The 20,065-nt window shown below is 49.0% G+C and overlaps 1 protein-coding gene across 3 annotated transcripts in view; it reads left to right on the top strand.

The window, feature by feature from the left end:
- The window catches only part of CSMD2 (CUB and Sushi multiple domains 2), a 276,036-nt gene extending 256,817 nt beyond the window's left edge, over window positions 1–19,219 (top strand). For all 3 annotated transcript variants that reach the window (XM_077189434.1, XM_077189435.1, XM_054648279.2), the window contains 14 exons: window positions 290–466; window positions 2,044–2,223; window positions 3,957–4,130; window positions 5,115–5,288; window positions 6,376–6,449; window positions 7,448–7,559; window positions 7,985–8,164; window positions 9,412–9,477; window positions 10,781–10,942; window positions 12,024–12,136; window positions 12,753–12,840; window positions 13,612–13,750; window positions 14,859–15,033; window positions 16,478–19,219. In XM_077189434.1, coding sequence (XP_077045549.1) covers window positions 290–466; window positions 2,044–2,223; window positions 3,957–4,130; window positions 5,115–5,288; window positions 6,376–6,449; window positions 7,448–7,559; window positions 7,985–8,164; window positions 9,412–9,477; window positions 10,781–10,942; window positions 12,024–12,136; window positions 12,753–12,840; window positions 13,612–13,750; window positions 14,859–15,018 — 1,799 coding nt within the window. In that variant the 3' untranslated portion in view covers window positions 15,019–15,033; window positions 16,478–19,219. The remainder of the gene's footprint in view (window positions 1–289; window positions 467–2,043; window positions 2,224–3,956; window positions 4,131–5,114; window positions 5,289–6,375; window positions 6,450–7,447; window positions 7,560–7,984; window positions 8,165–9,411; window positions 9,478–10,780; window positions 10,943–12,023; window positions 12,137–12,752; window positions 12,841–13,611; window positions 13,751–14,858; window positions 15,034–16,477) is intronic.
- The last annotated feature ends 846 nt before the right edge of the window (window positions 19,220–20,065 follow it).

The raw sequence follows: 20,065 nt of genomic DNA, 5'->3' as shown, positions 1-20,065 counted from the left end.
TTCCTGCAGTGCCCCCAGAATTCCTCCAGTGTCCCCAGGATTGCCCTCATGTCCCAAGAATTCCTCTGGTGTCCCCAGGATTGCCCTGATGTCCCTAGAATTCCTCTGATATTCCCAGGATTGCCCTGATGTCCCAAGAATTCCTCTGGTGTCCCCAGAAGTGTTCTCATGTCCCCAGAATTTGCCTTTCCTGAGGACAGGCAATGCAGGAGGAACCCCTTCAGAGCCCTGGGGGTTGGTTTGTGGTTTCTGGGTGATTTTAATTCCATTTCCCCGTTTCCCCTGGCAGTGATTTCCTGCGGGAACCCCGGGACGCCCAGCAATGCCAGGGTGATCTTCAACGACGGCCTGGTGTTCTCCAGCTCCATCATCTACCAGTGCAGGGAGGGTTATTATTCCACTGGGGTGCTGAGCAGGCACTGCACCGTCAATGGCACCTGGACTGGGACCAGCCCCGAGTGCACTGGTGAGCACTGGTGGCGCCTCAGGTTTTAACTTTTATATTTTTCAAGTTCTGTGTTGTTTTAGTGAGTGGGTCAGGGCTTCATATCAGGGGATGCTGAGCTCTGTGCACAGAGCAGGGAGACAAAACAATTCCTGCTCCAGCTGGGGACCAAGGACAAATGATCCAAATCTCAGCCCAAGAGCACAAACACCGTGGGCTGGAGAGAGAAAAACAAGCAGGGTGGGACTGCACAATTGGACAATCAACCCCAATATGGAAATGGACCAAAACTTATAAAAATGTGAGACCTTGTAACCAGTCATCCATTTTCATGACCATTTTGGTTCATCTTGGGCATAGCCCTGGCTGGGCTCTTGTGCTGCCCAAGGTGGATCCATTGAGGCCTTTTAATAAATCCCTGCTTTATTTTTTAACTCTGTCCAGCCTCTGTTTTAGGGCAGCCTTCCCCAGGCATCACTGGGATGGAATCCTGCCACAGGGAGAGGGGAAGGATGAGCTGCCAGGCCCAGCTGTGCCCACATGGTGCCTTTTGGGGCTACCTAAAAACAGAGGCCACACAAAGTGAAAGGAATAAAAATCACTTCTATTTATTGAAGGCCTTCAGGTACATTTAGGGCAGACAAAGCCCCCCAGGGGCTGCACCCAAAAAATGGACAATGGGTCATGGATTTCACACTTTTATAAGTTTGGTCCATTTGCATATTGGGGGTTAATTAATTCCAATTACAGCTTCAGCTAATGAAGTCATTGACCCCAAGTTTGCTGCCCCCAACTCACTTTTGTTTCCATCTCTCAGGGCTTGAGGCAGTGAGGTGTCCCTGACTGCCAGGCCTGGAGAGGAATTGTTGTGTCTGCCCCAAATGGGAAAGCAGCAGCTCCCACTGTGTGTGGAGTTTGGAGTTACACACTAAAGAACTGCAGGGTTACAAATATATGGAAAATAGGAAAGCTGAAATCCTAAACACACGAGTGCCACCCTGAGAAACTCTGCTAAAGCCTGGCCTGGCACCAGCAGCAGCTCAGCCTGGGAATTCTGCTGGGACCTAATGGGAAAATCTTGCCCTGGGGTTGTGTTTTCCAGCTGGATGGAGGAAGCTCTAGGATAATTTTGGGAGTGGGTGTTGGCTGAGCTGGAGGGGCTCTCTGGGGCTGCTCCTGAGAGTGACATTGCTGGGGCAGGGCTGTGACCTCAGGGCCAGGAATGGGGTGGTGGCAAAGGTGGATTTACATCAGAGGCAGTGACTGGGCTAAGCGGGGAGTGCTGTGGGCAAACTGCCTTCCCTTCACCCAGATCTGACCCGGCTTTGCTTCAATGTTTAATGAGTGTTAATCCAGCTCCTTTCAAGGTCTTAATGAGCCATTAAACTCCAGCTTGTGCTACAAGCCTGCTCCACATTTAACTGGTTAAATCCCACCTGGAAAAAACCACTCGGGACCATCCCAGGCGTGGTTCCAGGTTTGTGCTACAAGCCTGCTCCACATTTAACTGGTTAAATCCCACCTGGAAAAAACCACTCGGGACCATCACAGGTGTGGTTCCAGCTGCCAGAAATTCTCTTTTTTCCCTTCCTCGGCAGTGATCAACTGTGGAGACCCCGGCGTGCCGGCCAACGGGCTGAGGCTGGGCAGTGACTTCACCTACAACAAATCCGTGGTGTTCCAGTGCACTCCTGGCTTCATGATGGAGTCAGACAGAGCAGCTGCCCTCACCTGCACCAAAGACCGCACCTGGAACGGCACCAAACCCGTCTGCAAGGGTAGGAGCCCCGCGGGTGTTGCAGGACACGAGTCTTGGAGGCCACCAGAGTTTCCCTGGAAGCCTGGCTGGGCGTTCCCAGCTCCCTCGTTCCACCCAAAGTTTGGCATTTGTCAGGGAAGCAGCAACACCTTGCTGTGTTCAGGGCTATCAATCTGTGCCTGGCAGGGAGGGAAGGAGTTGCTCCTCTCCTTCAAAGCCCAGGGAGTAAAGTGATTTTGCACAAAAACTCGTATCAGGCTCAGATGAAATATTGTGTTTTTCCAGCAGACGCTGTGCTGGCATCACCCAGAAACATCTGAAAAATGTTCCCTGCGAGTCTTTTCATTATTCTGAGATGGCTCCTGTGGTTCAGAGATAGAAAAGGGAAATAGGAAAGCAGTGGCTGGGCAGGCTGGATCTGTTTTCCTCGCCCCCCCAGCGCAGATAAAATGTGTGGCAGCATCTCTGCATTCCTTTAAAAATCTGGGAAATTCACCTGTCACGGAGCTGATATAAAACCAGGCCACATAAAACCCCTCAAATGCACTCCAGGTCCTTCAGAGGCTGTAAAGAGCAATTCTTCCTCTCCTTTTTCATTCTCTGCACTGAGCAAATGCTGCAGAAAGGATCCAGAATGTGGCCAAGAGTCTCATTTGGAGGCACAGGTTTAGCTCCTCTGAGCTGAAGAGCAGAGTGCTGCAAAAATGTCATCTCCAAACACCCCAGAGTGGGTGAAAACCCGACAGGTTGTGGCTTCAACTGCTCGTCTGAGCCTCAGCCAGGTTGTCCAAAATGTGTGAATCTTCGGGGAAATCTGGGATGAGCTTTCACACCATGTCAGGGCAGATTTTTACCTTCAGCTGAGAACGAGCGTTGACTTCAAAATCGGATTTGTGGAGATGCTGAGGAAAAAATTCTTCCCCCAGAGGGTGGTGGGGCACTGAGCAGGCTGCCCAGGGAATGGGCACAGCCCCAGGATCTCAAGGAATGTTTGGACAAGGCTCTCAGGCATGCACAGGGTGGGATTTTGGGGTGTCTGGGGCCAGGGCTTGGGCCGGATGATCCTCGTGGATCCCTTCCCGCAAGATATTTGGGATTGAACTCCAAACTTGGAAGGGTTTGACCCCACTTTGTGCCAATCCTGGGAGATGCTCTTGGAGAACAGGAGGTGACTTTGCTCCTACATGGAATTTGCTTGTTAATGGAAATAATTAAGAAGTGGAGAGACCTCACCCTGCTTTTCATTTTCCTTTTTTCCTTTTCCTTTTTTTCCTTTTCCTATTCCTTCTCCTTCACCTCCTTCTTTTCCTCCTTCTTCTCCTTTTCCTCCTTTTCCTCCTTCTCTTCCTTCTCTTCCTTCTCTTCCTTCTCTTCCTTCTCTTCCTTCTCTTCCTTCTCTTCCTTTTCTTCCTTCTCCTCCTTCTCCTCCTTCTCCTCCTTCTCTTCCTTCTCTTCCCTTTCCTCCTTTTCCTCCTTCTCCTCCTCTTCCTCCTCTTCCTCCTCTTCCTCCTCTTCCTCCTCTTCCTCCTCTTCCTCCTCCTCCTTCTCCTCCTTCTCCTCCTTCTCCTCCTTCTCCTCCTTCTCCTCCTTCTCCTCCTTCTCTTCCTTTTCCTCCTTCTCCTCCTTCTCCTCCTTCTCCTCCTCCTTTTCCTCCTTCTCCTCCTTCTCCTCCTTCTCTTCCTTCTCCTCCTTCTCCTCATTTTCCTTCTCCTCCTCCTCCTCCTCCTTCTCCCCTTTTCCCTCCTCCTCCAGCCATCACCTGCAGAGCTCCCCAGGCCATTCCCAACGGGAAGGTGGTGGGATCAGATTTCAGCTGGGGTTCCAGCGTCAGCTACGCCTGCCTGGAGGGTTACCAGCTGTCCCTGCCCGCCGTGCTCACCTGCGAGGGCAACGGCTCCTGGAGCGGGGAGATCCCCCAGTGCTTCCGTGAGTGCCACCCTTCCCTCTTCTCCACCAGGAACCAGCAGGATTCTGCCTCAAATCCAGCTTTTCGCGGCTTTTCCCGACTTGTTTTTCCCAAGCTCTGTGTCACTGAGCAGCTCAGGGTTTAGAGGGATCTTGCTGTGCTTCGTGCCCTGTTCCCAAATGGAGTTTTCCGGCAGCTGGAGTGGGAATTGTTGGTGCTGTGGGGATGCTTCAGGAGTCTGGAGCTAAAGTCTGGCTGCTCTCCCACCTCCCTCATGGCTTGGTTTTTTTGGAGCCTTGTTTTGGCACCTGTAAGGAGGAGGCAGGGACACAGGTGGTCACTCTACCCCTGTGACAGAGGGGTGAGGCCACATTTGGGATGAATCCGGGCATTTTCCATGTTCCTGCTTACAAAACATCCTCAAAACATGGGTGTTTGCCCTCAGCGACCCAATCTTCTGCAATCAGGATTCCCGGAACTGCCAAAAAAATTCCTTGGGCAAAGAGCACTGTGTTGCAGCAGAAGTTGGGAATGTTTTGTGAAGGCTGGGTGGGTTTGATATAACAGCAAACACCAAAAAAAAAAGAGAATTAAAAAAAGAGAATTAGCATCTCCTGATGCTAAAGGCAGCTCTGAGTCCCTTTTCCAGCTGCACAATATCCATTTTCATATTAAATCCCACAAACCCCTCACTGTTCCTCACACCTGTCCCAGGATTTGGGATAATTAGTGGGCTTTCAGTGTGATACAGAGCCAAGGAACAAAGTGACACCATGCAATTAGGGGAGAAAAAAGATGGGGGGGGGAAAAAAAGGCAAATCCGGGGGAGAAGGTGGAAGTTAATTAACAACCATTGACAAAAGGAGATAATTACAAGGAAAGCAGCCAGCAACACCTTCAGCCACCCCTGATTCCCGAGCTGATCGTGGAGCTGGACGGGCTGTGATGGGATGTGACATTCCTGAGGCGTCTGTGGCCACCTCCTTGTCCCTTTGCCGTTGCAGCCGTGTTCTGCGGGGACCCGGGGACCCCGGCCCAGGGCAGGAGGGAGGACAGAGGCTTCACCTACCGCTCGTCCGTGTCCTTCTCCTGCCTGGCCCCGCTGGTGCTCGTGGGCTCGGCGCGGAGGTTCTGCCAGTCCGACGGCACCTGGAGCGGGACCCAGCCCAGCTGCATCGGTAAGGGGGGCACAGCTGCAGCATCTGGGGGCTCGCTTCACTTCCAATCCCAACCCACCATGGTCCTTGGAGGCCAGGATGGGAGCAGAGGGCAGGGAGGAGGGCGGAATGACCGTGGTGCTTTGTTGTGGCGTTGTGAGGGTCCCCAAGACGAGGTGAGAGATGAGAATTGACTCCCAAGTTCTCAGAAGGCTGATTTATTATATTATGATATTATATTAAATATATATAATATAATATAATATAATATAATATAATATAATATAATATAATATAATATAATATAATATAATTAATGTAATATGATATAATATAAATAATATTATTAAAATATTGTATAATACATATATTATATATAATTGTATTATATAATATATAATATAATTTCATATATAATTAAAATTATTATAACATTATATGTATTGTTTATATATTATTATATTATATTATATTATATTATATTATATTATATTATATTATATTATATTATATTATATTATATTATATTATATTATATTATATTATACCATACTATATTATATTATATTATACCATACTATATTATATTATATACTAAAACTATACTATATTATATTATATACTAAAACTATGCTAAAGAAAGAGAAAGGAGACATCAGAAGGCCAGAAAAGAATGAATAATAAAAACCCGTGACAGACTCAGAGAGTCCGACGCAGCTGGCTGGGATTGGTCGTTCATTAAAAACAATTCCCATGTTTGGATAAACAATCTCCAGGCCACATTTCACAGGAGCAAAACATGGAGAAGCTGAAGCTTCCCAGCTTCCCAGGAGAAAGGATTTTTCATAAAATATCACAGGGACAGAGCTTGGGGTGTGGGTGTGGGGAAGAGCTGTCCTGATCCAAGGTGTGTGTTCCCAGTTTTTCTCCTGAGGGGTGAAGTGCCTCTGGTTGCTTCGTGCTGCAGCAGGCAGGGATTTAAGGAACAAGAAGATCCACGTGTTCTCCTTGTTGCTGTGTGTTCCTTCAGAGCCAAATCCCATTTGTGTTCCAGAGGTGCAGCAGGACCCGTGTGCCCTCCCATAAATCCCTTCCCTGTTTTTAACAGATCCCAGCCTCACGACGTGTGCAGATCCTGGAGTGCCTCTTTTTGGGATGCAGAACAATTCCCAGGGATACCAGGTATGGCCATGGAAGAGGGGTGTGCCACCCTGCTAGGTCCTTGGCCTGGATTCACGTGTCCTCCCGTGAACTCATGTGTTGTCCCATGGATTCACATATCCTCCCATGGATTCCTGTGTTATTCCATGGATCCACGTTTCCTCTCATGGATTGTTCTGTTCTCCCATGGGTTCTTGTGTCCTTCCATGAGTTAATGCCTCCTGTCATGGATTCACATGTTATCCTGTGGATTCACATGTTATCCTGTGGATTCACATGTTATCCTGTGGATTCATGTGTCCTCCCATGGATTCATGTCTCCCCTGATGCATTAATGTCTCCTCCCATGGATTCATATCCTTCTTCCATGGATTCTTGCATCTTTCCATGGATTATCGTGTCCTCCCATGAGTTCTTATCCCCTCTCATGGATTCTTGTGTTATCCCATGGATTCAGTGTCCTTCCATGGATTCATGTCCCATCCTCTGGGTTCGTGTGTCCTTCCATGGATTCCTGTCTCCTCCTGGGAGCAGGACACCCCAACGTGCTCCTTTAGCCCTCCGAGTGTGTTTGCACAGCATTAATTAGGCAGTGCATTGTATCTGAAATTAATTACAGTGCTAATTAATAGTTGCTGCTATTCACATTAATTCTCATTAATTTTCAGGCCAAATCCTGCAGGTGCTTTTGCTAATCCCATCTCTCATCCAGCAGGAAATCATTGGAATGGGGACAAAAATCCCACAGCGACTCCCTTGGGGGGCTCCATTCCCACCCATTCCCTGCTGGGATGTGTGGATGCCAGAGTGGATCCTTCCATTTTCCTGCTAATTAGTTACCTTAATCTTGGGGTTTAATTCATTAATTTTCGGTTTAATTAATTTGGAGACACCACGAGTGGGATTTTTGCTCAGCTGGGAGTGGAGCCGCTCCCGTGAGGGGTGAGATGGTGTCAAGGGGATGGAATGAAGGTCTGGGAGTCCCTGGGAAGCTGAGTGATTGTCTCCTGTTGGGATAGGTGGGAAGCATCCTGTTCTTCAGGTGCCAGAAGGGATATCTCCTGCAGGGCTCCACCACCAGGACCTGCCTGCCCAACCTGACCTGGAGCGGCGTCCAGCCCGACTGCGTCCGTGAGTCCTGGGGATGCCACGGGGAGCTGGGGCCCTCAGACAGGCTCTGCAAAAGGAGTCCTTGGAGGAAATGTGTTGGATTTTAGGGAGAATTGGAGATTGCAAAGCCAGTTTGTAGTCTGCACCCACACCTGGCACTCAGTTCTGGGTTCAGAGGTGCTTCAGCATCTTCTGGTTTTGTCTTTTTCCCTTAAAAATGGGGGTGGCCAATCCTGATTTTCAGCTCATCAGCTGGAGCCTGGTTCAGCTTTAGCCAGGAAGAGAAACCCAGCATGGGAAACTCTTCCAACTGGGAAAAATCCCTGTGAGCTGTGGTGTAGAAACTCTTCCAGGAGGGTTCCCCTGTTGCTGTCACGGTGTCACTTTTCACCCTCCCCGTGCCCACCTGGCTGGTTTCTCTCACCTCTTTTCCCTGTCCTCTCCAGCCCACCACTGCAAGCAGCCCGAGACCCCATCCCATGCCAACGTGGGTGCCCTGGACCTGCCCTCCCTGGGTTACACCTTGATCTACTCCTGCCAGAGCGGCTTCTACCTCACCGGGGGCTCCGAGCACCGCACCTGCAAAGCCGACGGCAGCTGGACAGGGAAGCCCCCCATCTGCCTGGGTGAGGGGCTGGCAGCACCAGCTGGGCTCTGAGACCCTCCCCAGGCTCTCAGGTTGTGGAGATCCTGGGCCTTGAGGTCCTTCAAAGGTGGTTTTCAACCTGCAGATAAACCCAAGATTCGGTTCTGGTGTCAGAACTCCAAGGAAGGAGGGGGAGGTTTTTTCAGCCTTGATTTTGTTCCCTGAAAAGTTGTGGGATGGCCCAGCCTGATTTCCACTTGGTGGGAGGGTCTCCATCATTGGTCTCCACAGCAGAATCCCAGAACTTGGTTGGAAAAGGCCTTTGAGGCCATCAAGTCCAACCTGTGACCCAACACTCAGGTGCCACCTCCCGTTTTTCCTTAAAGAGCCACTTGGGGATCTTCTGGGGAGTTTTTGGGTCTAGAAGCACCTGCACAGGACAAAAATTGTTTATCTCCCCCACATCTTACCTGCCACAGAGTCTTGGATGAGGAACAGATGAGGAACATGGTCTGATCCATGGAAATGGAGCCCTGTGGCTCTCCTGGAGCAGGGTCACTCTGGATACTTGGGATTGGAGCAGAGGGAAAGGCAGGACAGGCTGGGGACAGTGGCTGAAAGGTGGAGAGGGACCTGTGGGTGCTGAGGGACAGCAGCTGGACATGAGCCAGGGGTGCCATGGTGGTGTGGCACCTGGCTGGGTCAGGGAGAGACCAGCAGGAGCAGGAAAGGGATTGTCCCCTGTCCTGGGCACTGGTGAGGGACACCCCAAGGGCTGTGTCCAGTTCTGGGCACTTCCATTTGGGACATGGAGGGGCTGGAGAGTGTCCAGGGAAAGGAACAGAGCTGGAAAACTCCTGATGGAGCTGAGAGAGCTCAGCCTGGAGCAAAGGGGGCTCAGGGGGGACCTTGTGGCTCTGCACAGCTCCTGACAGGAGGGGACAGCTTGGGGCGATTGGACTCTGCTCCCAGGGAACAGGGACAGGAGGAGAGGGAACGGCCTCAGGCTGGCCAGGGCAGTTTGGGGTAGGATTTTAGGGAAAATCGGTGGAAAATTGGGAAAAATGGTGGTCAGGCCTTGGCAGGGGATGCCCAGAGAGGTCTGGAGCTCCCAAGGAAAGCCTGGACGTGGCACTCAGAGCTCTGGGCTGGCTGACAAGCTGGGCATCGGGCACAGCTTGGCCTCTGTGACCTTGGAGGGCTTTTCCAGCCTCAGGAGCTCAGGGGTGGGCAGTGCCAGGCCCCACCATGCAGTACTGACCAGCTGTGCTTTGTCCCCTGTCCCAGCTGACGTCCGGCCCAGCGGGCGGCCCGTGGGCACCGCGCGGGAGCCGCCGCTCGCCAAGGCCTCAGGTGAGGCTCGGGGGGCTCCTGCCCATGGGCACAGCCCTGGCACCCCTCAGATCCCCCTCCTGCATCCCTTCCTCTGTGTGAAAAACCCCTGTCACTTGTTTTAAATTATTATTATTATTATTATTATTATTATTATTATTATTATTATTATTATTATTATTATCATCATCATCATCATCATCATCATCATTATTATTATCATTATCATTATTATTATTTTATTACTATTAAACTTTTAATAGTAATAAAATGGTTATAAAAATAGTAATACAATTAGAGTAATAATGATTTGGACAATTTGGATTAAGACAATATGAGACAATAAAAACAAAGAGTTACAGACAGTCCAGGTACCTCTTTCTGGGCAAAATAAGCCCAAAAAAGGACCCATGTTAACAGAGGATTAACCCTTAAAAGCAACAGCCTGTTGCATATTCATACAGCTCATACATGGTGCATAAATTCCATTCAAACACAGGATTCTGTCTTGTCAGTGCCAGCTTCTTCCTCTGTATCCTAACAGCACCTTTGAGATGGGAAGAAGTTCATTTCTGCTGATAAGAGGGCAATAAATTCTTTTTCTCTGAAAGATTCAGGTGTCCTGTGGCTGCTATCTCACTGCAAGTCCTTTCTTTAAAAAAAGTATCCTACACAGCATCGTTTTTATTTTAGCATTTTTTATAACCCAAAACTATATTTAACACACTACTTAAGGGAACTAATACAGCATCACTTTCTAGCACAACACATATAATATTCATTTGAATATTTGCAAAAAGCCAATCATAAAATACATGCATTTTTCACACTCTGGAAACTGCCACACGCCCCATCCTATTCCATGGAGAACAAACAGGATCCTTACAGGAGCTGGACACCAACACCCACTGCCCTCCCCACAGCATTCCAGCCCTTCCAGGATTTTGTACATTTGACCTTTTTTATTTGAATTTTCCCCAATAAGTTTATTTCCTGAGGTTTACTTGAACTTTTCCTAATAAATTATTTTGGGGGTTGGTTCGTTTTTAAACTTTCCTTGTGTTTTTGGTCCCAACAGCCAAACTGAAGTCACTGGTTTTGGCTTTGTCCCCCATGGTGATGGCTCAGAGCGGCTGGGATTTAAGATACTTAAAATACAAAATATTTTTGAAATATTAAATCTTTTAAACAATCCAATTATTTTCAGTGACTCCAAAGAAAGCAGAAATCTTGCTCTGTTTTATTTTTCCCCCCCTGAAAAAAAACAGAAATGCTGCTGGGTAATTTTTATTTTTTTCACATCTCCCCACTGCTGCAATTCCAGTGCCTGCGGACGTGTTTGCAAGGAATTCCCTGTGGAAAGGCTCCTATGAGTACATGGGGAAGAAGCAGCCAGCCATGCTCTCTGTCACCAGCTTTGACCCTGCCACCAGCAAGGTCAACGCCACCTTGATCGACCACAGCGGGGTGGAGCTGCAGGTGTCAGGTGAGGGACACGGCGTGGCCTTTGGGAGGGGGTGGCACTGGCACTGCCAGGGCAGGGACTGTCCCCTGTGCTGGGACGTTGTGGTAAAAGCCCATTCTTGACTGGACAGGTCATATTTTATAGGATTATCAGAAGGTACCGTGTCAAATCTTACTGGTGGACAATACGTTCACACTTAATTTGTGGGTCGGTGCGCGGTGTTTTGCACATTTGTCAAACTTCTGTATTTTTAGTTAGTTTGCACAGTTTTTCTACTGATTCTCATGAGACAGATCTTATTGTTTATAGTGGTGCACTTATTTTTCACTCTAGGAATAGATTTTTGTGTTAATGAATCTTTCGTGCCAAGATTGTTTTCTCATGGGAACTTGCAGCCATTAATTTAGGCCTGATTTTATGAGGCCTTTCTTTTATAATTTCTCTTCCTGTCTGCAACACTGGGACACCTCTAGGGCTGTGTCCAGTTCTGGTCACTCCTGGCCAGAGGGACGTTGAGGGGCTGGAGTGTGTCCAGAGAAGGGAATGGAGCTGGAAAAGGATCTGGAGAACTCCTGATGGGGCTCAGGGAGCTCCCCACAACTCCCTGACAGGAGAGGGGTCAGGCTCTGCTCCCAGCATGACACAGCCTCAGTCTGTGCCAGGTCGGATTTTAGGGAATATTTCTCCATGGAAAGACCTTGGAGCTGCCCAGGGAAGTTTGGAGTGCCCATCCCTGGAGGTGTCCAAGATAGAACTTGGAGCTTTTTGGCAAAAAACATGGAATTATGTGAGCTGGACTTTGATGATCCGCGGAGGTCCCTGCCAGCTCATGATTCTGAGTGTTCCATGTCCCTGCCCTCCTGGAGCACCAGGCTCTTCCTGATCCAGCAGCAGAACCTGAATATTAATTAAATATTAATTAAATATTGAGTTGAATCCTTTCCCTTGTGGAAAATACCTTCAATATCTGGGCTGAGTTTCCCAGTGCATCCCAATGCCAGGGCTGGTGTCCACTCAAATCCTGACATGGTTTCTCTGCTCTCCCACTCAATGATTTCCAACCACAGTGATCCAGAGCTGACAAAAATCCCTTCTTTTCCAGGGATTTACAAGAAGGAAGATGTGCACCTGCTGCTCCAGGTGTACCAGATCATGGGACCGCTGGAGATCTTTGCCAACAAGTTCAGGAATGACAAATGGGCTCTGGATGGACACGTGAGTGCGCAAAATCCACCCTCCCTTGGCTGTGGCAGCCTGGATTTCCCTTTCCTGGGGCTGAGGGATAATTCCCAGAGCTGGGAGGGGACATGTGGCACTTCTCCAGCAGGTGACAGCTCCTCCTGCAGCTGGGGGTTGGTTTTATTGCCTTGGGGTTTGGAATCCATCACCTCCCAGATGATGCTGGGGGAGAAACCAACAGGATTCGTTCCACGTGGATGTTTTACATCTGCTCAACATCTTGCTGGAAAAGCTGATTTTCCCTGCTGGAGCCAACTCTTCGCCCTTTACCTGTGTCTGGGAGTTTCCCAAGCCCTTTAGGGATCCAGGGTAGCTTGGAAAAAATGTGGATCCAACTGACCTATGGCCACTTTTTCCCCTCTCCCTCTGGAATCAGCAATGTCCTCTCCAGCTCATCACAAACAAGATTTTTTTAGCTTCCCTTCCTTCAAGACAGGAGAATTTTCAGCTGTTGAGCGGTGAAACTCCTTAAAAAATGCCAGGATTTTCTGGGGAATTGCTTCAAATTAATGCACTTGGGAGGAGCTGGGATGAGCTGGGTGTTAAATCCAGGGAAAAGTTGGGTAAATCCATTGATTTCCACTCTCCACAGGTCTCGTCAGAGTCCTCGAGCGGCACCTTCGTGTACCAGGGCTTTGTGCGTGGCAAAGGCTTCGGGCAGTTTGGCCTCCAGAGACTTGGTAAAATTCCTTGGATTTGCACTTTTCTCCTCGATTCCAGAAGCTCCATTTTGGCCTGGTTGGGAGTTTCCAGGCAGGGAATTTTTCTCCAAGCCCTGGCTTGAATTTTCCGCGCTTTCCGAGTTCTGCTGAACTTGGTGTGAGGTTTGTGGGAGACAAACAGCACAAAACAAACAGCACAAGAATAAAATTTGTCATTTGGGAGCAAAATGAGGGATAACCAGGCTGCTGTCCAAAGGCAGGGAGAGTTTGGAAGCACAAACAACACCTGGATGTATTTATTTCCAAATTCCCAGATCCCTGCCAAGCCCAAATCCCATTCCCACCACAGCAAGTGTCTCCATCAGAAATCACAGAGGCTCTTGGGAGCTTAAACCCCCCAAAGTTTAAGCTCCTAAATACCTCTTAAAGCATGGTTTGAGCTCTTTAATCCCTCAGGATTGCTGGAATCTCGTCACCTTTATGGATGCTCATTATTGCAGCGTTTCAGAGTCTCCTTAAAGCCCAACTTCATGCATCCAAGTTGGACAAAATAAATGAATTTATATCTCTCTTTAATTGCAGTTGCAAATAAATTATGAGACCTAATAGGCTGGATCTCCATCCTTGCACATCCATTTTTAAATTCCATTTTCCAGCACCCCTTCACTCATTTTGCTGCTGGTGCCACCTGTACTTTGAGCCAAGCCTTTTTTCCCCAGCAGGGGTTTGGAAATGTGGGAAATGTGAAAGGAAAACGAAGGAAATGTGTTCCTTTCTGCTGTGTTCCAGACATCAGCATGATGGAAAATGATCCTGAATCCATAGGCCACCACTTTGCATCCAACAGCAGCTCCGTGGCAGCCGCCATCCTTGTGCCTTTCATCGCCCTGATTATTGCAGGGTTTGTGCTTTATCTCTACAAACACAGGTGGGTTTGGGGCAAGGATTCCAAAACCTGAAAGAAATTCAGGGAGTTGAGAGAAATATCAGAGAGCTGGGCTTAAAATCCTCCCCTTAGGGCTGGTTTAATTCAGGAGGTGGGGCAAAAACAGAAGGTTTGAGAGATTATTGCAGGGTTTGTGTTTTATCTCTGCAAACACGGGTGGGTTTGGGGCAAGAATTCCAAAAGGTGAAAGAAATGTAGAGATTTGAGAGAAAGATCAGTGAGCTGGGCTTAAAATCCCACTTTTAGAGCTGGTTTAATTCAGGAGATGGGACAGCAACAAAGAGGGTTTGGGAAATTAGGAGAGTAATCCCAAAAGGTGAAAGAAATGTAGAGATTTGAGAGAAATATCAGTGAGCTGGGCTTAAAATCCCCCTTTTAGGGTTGGTTTAATTCGGGAGATGGGAAAATAAAATATGGCAGGATGGCAATTTGGGAGAGGAGAGGAGAGGAGAGGAGAGGAGAGGAGAGGAGAGGAGAGGAGAGGAGAGGAGAGGAGAGGAGAGGAGAGGAGAGGAGAGGAGAGGAGAGGAGAGGAGAGGAGAGGAGAGGAGAGGAGAGGAGAGGAGAGGAGAGCAAGGAGGGTTTTTCTGGCCATTAATTGGATTTGTGACCACATTTAGGAGGATAAAAAGCAAATTCCCCCCCTCCTCCTCATGACTTTGAATGTGGTGTAAATTCAGTTTTGCTCCTGATCAATGCTGCAAACCCCCAGATGGATTTTCCTGCCCCATCCCCACAGGTTTCCCCTGTCAGTGCCCTGCCTCACGTCTGTCACCTTGTCGTCTTGATTTCCTAAGATTTTCTAAGCCTTCTGATGTTGACATTCTTGTAACAAATTTTCTCACGCACTTTCTGTAAATAACTCTTTGTTTTGCATTCTTTTATGGAGGAGGAGAAATCTGATGGGCTGTTGGTGTGCCCAGTGTCATCGGAGAGGTGGCACTGTCACCCTCCAACCCACTCCTGGAAACCTATAAACGTTAGAGTCAGAAAATAAACTTCCCTTTTTTTTTCACCTTGAGAACAGCGTTGCGCGTTCCGTGCCCCGTAGTGACATCACCCGCGTGGCTTTTGTCCCCCAATCCCACAGGAGGAGACCCAAAGTCCCGTTCAACGGCTACGCCGGCCACGAGAACACCAACGTGAGGGGCACCTTCGAGAACCCCATGTACGACAGGAACCTGCAGCCCTCAGACATCATGGCGGGCGAGGCCGAGTTCACAGTGAGCACGGTGTGCACGGCCGTATAGCGCCGTCCCCGCACGGTGAGTGCGACACGGCCACCACCGCGGCCACCGGCCTGCCCTCGGGGCTGTGGGGCCTGGGTGAGGGCAGGGGGAAGGGTTTGGGGTCGTGGGGTGTGTGGGGAGGTGGAAGGGTTTGGGGTCATGGAATGAGGAGAGGTAGAAGGGTTCTCGTGGGATCATGGGGTGTGTGGGGAGTTGGAAGAGTTCTCTTGGGATCATGGAATGTGGGGAGTTGGAAGGGTTTGGGGTCATGGAATGAGGGGAGGTGGAAGGGTTCTCATGGGATCGTGGAATATGGGGATTTGGAAGGGTTTGGGGTCATGGGGTGTGTGGGGAGTTGGAAGGGTTTCCATGGGATCGTGGATTGTGGGGATTTGGAAGGGTTTCCATGGGATCATGAAGTGCAGGGAGTTGGAAGGGTTTGGGGTCATGGAATGAGGGGAGGTGGAAGGGTTCTCATGGGATCATGGAATGTGGGGAGTTGGAATGGTTTGGGATGGTGGAGTGTGTGGGGAGTTGGAAGGGTTCTCTTGGGATCATGGAATGTGGAGATTTGGAAGGGTTTGGGATCATGGAGTGTGTGGGGAGTTGGAAGGGTCTCCATGGGATCATGAAGTGCAGGGAGCTGGAAGGGTTTGGGATCATGGAATGCAATGAGTTGGAAGGGTTCTCGTGGGATCATGGAATGTGGGGATTTGGAAGGGTTTGGGATCATGGAGTGCAGGGAGTTGGAAGGGTTCTCTTGGGATCATGGAATGTGGGGATTTGGAAGGGTTTGGGGTCATGGGGTGTGTGGGGAGGTGGAAGGGTTTCCATGGGATCATGGATTGTGGGGAGTTGGAAGGGTCTGGGGTCATGGAATGAGGGGAGGTGGAAGGGTTCTCATGGGAATCTTCATGGGATCATGGAATGCATGGAGTTGGAAGGGTTCTCTTGGGATCATGGAATGTGGGGATTTGGAAGGGTCTGGGATCATGGAGTGTGTGGGGAGTTGGAAGGGTTTGGGATCATGGAGTGTGGGGAGAGTTGGAAGAGTTTGGGGTCGTGGAGTGTGGGGAGTTGGAAAGGTTCTCTTGGGATCATGGAATGTGGGGATTTGGAAGGGTCTGGGATCGTGGAGTTCAGGGAGTTGGAAGGGTTCTCTTGGGATCATGGAATGTGTGGAGCTGGAAGGGCTCTCATGGGATCATGAAGTGCAGGGAGCTGGAAGGGTTTGGGATCATGGAATGCAATGAGTTGGAAGGGTTCTTGTGGGATCATGGAATGTGGGGAGCTGGAAGGCTTTGGGATCATGGAATGCAGGGAGTTGGAAGGGTTCTCATGGGATCGTGGAATGCAGGGAGTTGGAAGAGTTCTCATGGGATCATGGAATGCAGGGAGTAATCCACCTGGAACACTCCAATTTCCGGGTACCCCTTCCCCAGAATTCCCATGTGCCATGACCAACCCCTTGCTTCCCCAGATTCCCGTGGCCGGTGTCCAGCGTGGACACCTGTCCCACCTCACCATCCATCCATCCCCTCCCCTCCTCCCTGCTCCCTGCTCCTGCCGAGGCCGTGGGGAAGCTGCTGCACCTCCCTGGAATTCCCGAGGGGCTGCTGGATCCACCTCCAACCTCCATCCTGCTGGATCTCCAAGCCAAAGGTTCTGCCCCGGCCCCGCTCCCAGACCTCGGGAAGGCCTGGTGGTGGGAAGGCTTTCCCCAGCTGCTCCTGGTGGAAGGAGCTTCCCAAACTTTGGGAAGAGCTTGGGCGACAAAGAGGTTGTGCACAAGGTGCTGGATTCTGTGGAAAACACCTGCATGGGACAGGATGAGGATTTGTGTGTCTGGGTTTGGGTTTCTGGGTTATTTTTTGGTTGGATTTTCTACCCCCGGGCTTGAGCAGAGGAAAGGTTTTCAAAGGGGAGCTTTCCAAACCTTGGGAAGCTTTTCCCCTCTTCCCTGTGTTTGGTTTTCCTTTGGGCATTCCTGGCTGGATTTACAGAAAACACCTGGATGGGACAGGATGAGGATTTGGGGTTTCTGTATTTTGGTTTCTGGGTCATTTCTTGGTTGGGTTTTTTACCCCAGGGCTTGAGCAGAGGAAGGGTTTTCAAATGGGGCCTTTTCAAGCAAAACTTGGGAAGCTTTTCCCCTCTTCCCTGTGTTTTGCTTTCCTTTGGGCATTCTTGACTGGATTTATGGATAACACCTGGATGGGACAAGAGGAGGATTTGGGGTTTCTGCATTTGGGTCTCTGGGTTATTTCTTGGTTGGATTTTCTATCCCAGGAAGAGTTTTCCAAATGGGACCTTCCCAAAAGCTTCCCCCTTCCCTGTGTTTGATTTTCCTTTGGGCATTCCTGGCTGGGTTTTTCCTGCCTCGTGTTCCCCCTGATTTGAGCTGGGCCCAAATCCCTGATCAGGAATTCACTGCCAGACGATTCCTGAAGGGACAGGAATATCCAAAGGGACAAAAATCCTCTCTGAAAAGAACTCAACACTAATTCCCCCAAAAGCTTCCCAAATCCTTTGCCCTTTCCAAACTGATCCTCCAAAGGGCAATGCCAGAGGAGTTTTAATTCCCATCCTGAGCTGTTCCCTTTATTTCCCAGGGGCACTGAGGTTTCCCGGGATTTTGTGGGAGCAGGGAAGGCTCTGGATCCTTATGATCCAAAGTTTGCTTGGAGTCACTTGTTTTAGGATCAGGGGAGGCAGAAGTGCCATTCCCAGGTCACTGAATCCAGGAGACTCCAAGGAAAATCAGGATGAACCCTTTGGAATGGGGGTTTCCATCCATGCTCCCATTCCAGCATGGATTTTCTCCTCCCTGAAGCTCTGCCTGGGATAATCTGGGAATTTTTGTTGGTTATCCTTGATTTTCTGGGTGTAAATACATCAGTATTTTATTTTTTGTTACTCCTGGCTCTCCCACAGCGACCAGACTTCCCAGCCTGCCAAAATATGCCACCTGTGCTCCCAAAAATGCCACTTCTGCTCCCAAAAATGCCACCAAGGTGCTCTGATTTCTCCCTGGGAAGTGGGAGCCGGATCCTGAGCCCCGATCCAGCGTGGGCAGGGCTCGGGGAGATGTGGGAGATGTTCCCAGATGGATTTGGGGAGGATCCCAGGGTGGAATTCCATGGGCAGATGGATTGGGGGGGTGTCAATCCCAGCAGGACTCCAAGGGAATATTCCCCTCTTCCCTTGTCCCCCCTCCATCCTCCCAGGGCTGGAACAAGGCTGGGAGAGCCCCTTGGAATCCTTGGATCCCACCCTTGGATCCTTGTCCAAGCTCAAATATCCCTAAAAACCCCAGAGCCCAACCCAAACCCCTGCCACGTCCCAGTCCCAATTCCAGGCCCCAAAATTCCAACAATCCCTGGAAGCAGAGCTTGGATCCTTCCAGGTTCTTCTCCAAATTCCAGGCAATCCTTCCCTGGCTGCTCCACACCTGGCTCCCACTGATTCCATGGAAAATCCAGGAGAAACCCACGTCCAGGAGTGCAAAATAAATCAAAAATATTTTAAAACCACCCAGGCAGGGAGAAGAGGGAGCTCGACTTTAATGGAATTTGCTGCTTTGGATCCATGAATTCCCTTTTCCTGCTGTTGCCCAGGGAGCCAAGGAAGTGGGAAAAGGGGTTTAATCCCATTTTTTTGCAAGCTGGCTGAGATCTGCTCCATGCCATTCTCCATCCTTGTGCCCAGAGGACTTGCATATGGTAAAAAAAAAAAAAAGGGAAAAAAATGAAAATAAAAGGGAAAAAAATGAAGAAAAAAGGGAAAAAAAATGAAGAAAAAAAGGGAAAAAATGAGAAAAATTATAAAAAAACACAAAAAAAGCTCAAATCCCTCTTTTGTACAGAGATATATTTTTATTAATTAAAAGTTTGTACAGCTAAAAAATAAATAAAAAAAACAAAATGTAATTTTTTTTTTCATTGTCGTAGGGAAAAACAAGAACAAAAAAAAGTAGTGGAAAAAAAAAATCAGCTTTTTTTTGTAAATGTAATAAAGTGTATAAATGGTTTCCATGAAAATGTACATATGGAATCTCTCCATGCCCCTGGCTTGTCTGCAGAATTCCCAGTTAATTTATCTGTCTCTGTATATGAGGCTTTTCCGTGTGTTCCCGGCGTTCCCTGCGGAATTTCAAAGCTATTTTCGATTTTGGACTTCCAAATAATAAAAAATCTCGATTTTTGCATTGCTTTTTCTTACAGCCCCCTGGTGCTTTTTGTTTTCCTTTTCTTTCTTTTGGGTTTGTTTTCTTTTTGGGGTTTTTTGTTTGTCTGTTTGGGTTTTTTTGTTGTTGTTTTGGGAGGGTTTTTTGGGTGTTTTTTTATTTTTGCGTGTGTGGTTTTGGGGGGTTTTTTTAGGGTTTTGGGGAGGTTTTTTTGAGGGTATGTGTGAATTCCAAAAGGTTTATCCCGGGATTTTCTGGATGTGCACACACCACTCGTGCAGGGATGGAAATTCCCGACTTTCCCATCACATCCCAGTTTCAGGAAGGGGGAAAATCCGAGCGAATTGGGTGGATTTGGATGAATGGATTTGGCTTTTCCAGCAGGATTTTATCAGCAATATCCCATGGGAAGGGAGAACGAGACCCTTCCCGCTTCCCGACCCCCGCATTCCTGCTCCAGGAGCCCCAATTTGCCTTAATGAGGTTTTAATTAACGCCTCCTCTCTCTCGCCGTGCCCGGTGATTGGCAGGAATTAACTCGGGATCGAGGAAATTTGGGATGAAAAAGGCCCTGGAGGGATCTTTGATGTCCCTCGGCTGCTCCCGTGTGGATTTGATGCTCCCTTGCCTTTTATTTGGCTTTTCCCGCTCCCAGACGCTTCATCCTTGGATTTATCCTTGGATTTATCCTTGGATTTGTCCCCTCCTTGGCTTGGTTTATCCAAAATAAGGGCGGGGAAGGGAGCTGAGGTTTTATGGGATGGGATGGGATGGGATGGGATGGGATGGGATGGGATGGGATGGGATGGGATGGGATGGGATGAGTTCCTTGGGATCCTGCTGGATTTCCATGGATTCACGGGGAGGGAAGAGGATCCAAAC

This window comes from Agelaius phoeniceus, chromosome 22 (assembly GCF_051311805.1).
Source record: "Agelaius phoeniceus isolate bAgePho1 chromosome 22, bAgePho1.hap1, whole genome shotgun sequence".
Lineage (NCBI taxonomy): Eukaryota > Metazoa > Chordata > Aves > Passeriformes > Icteridae > Agelaius > Agelaius phoeniceus.
The sequence above is the reverse complement of the archived record's forward strand: the minus strand, read 5'-3'. Positions and strand labels throughout refer to the sequence as shown.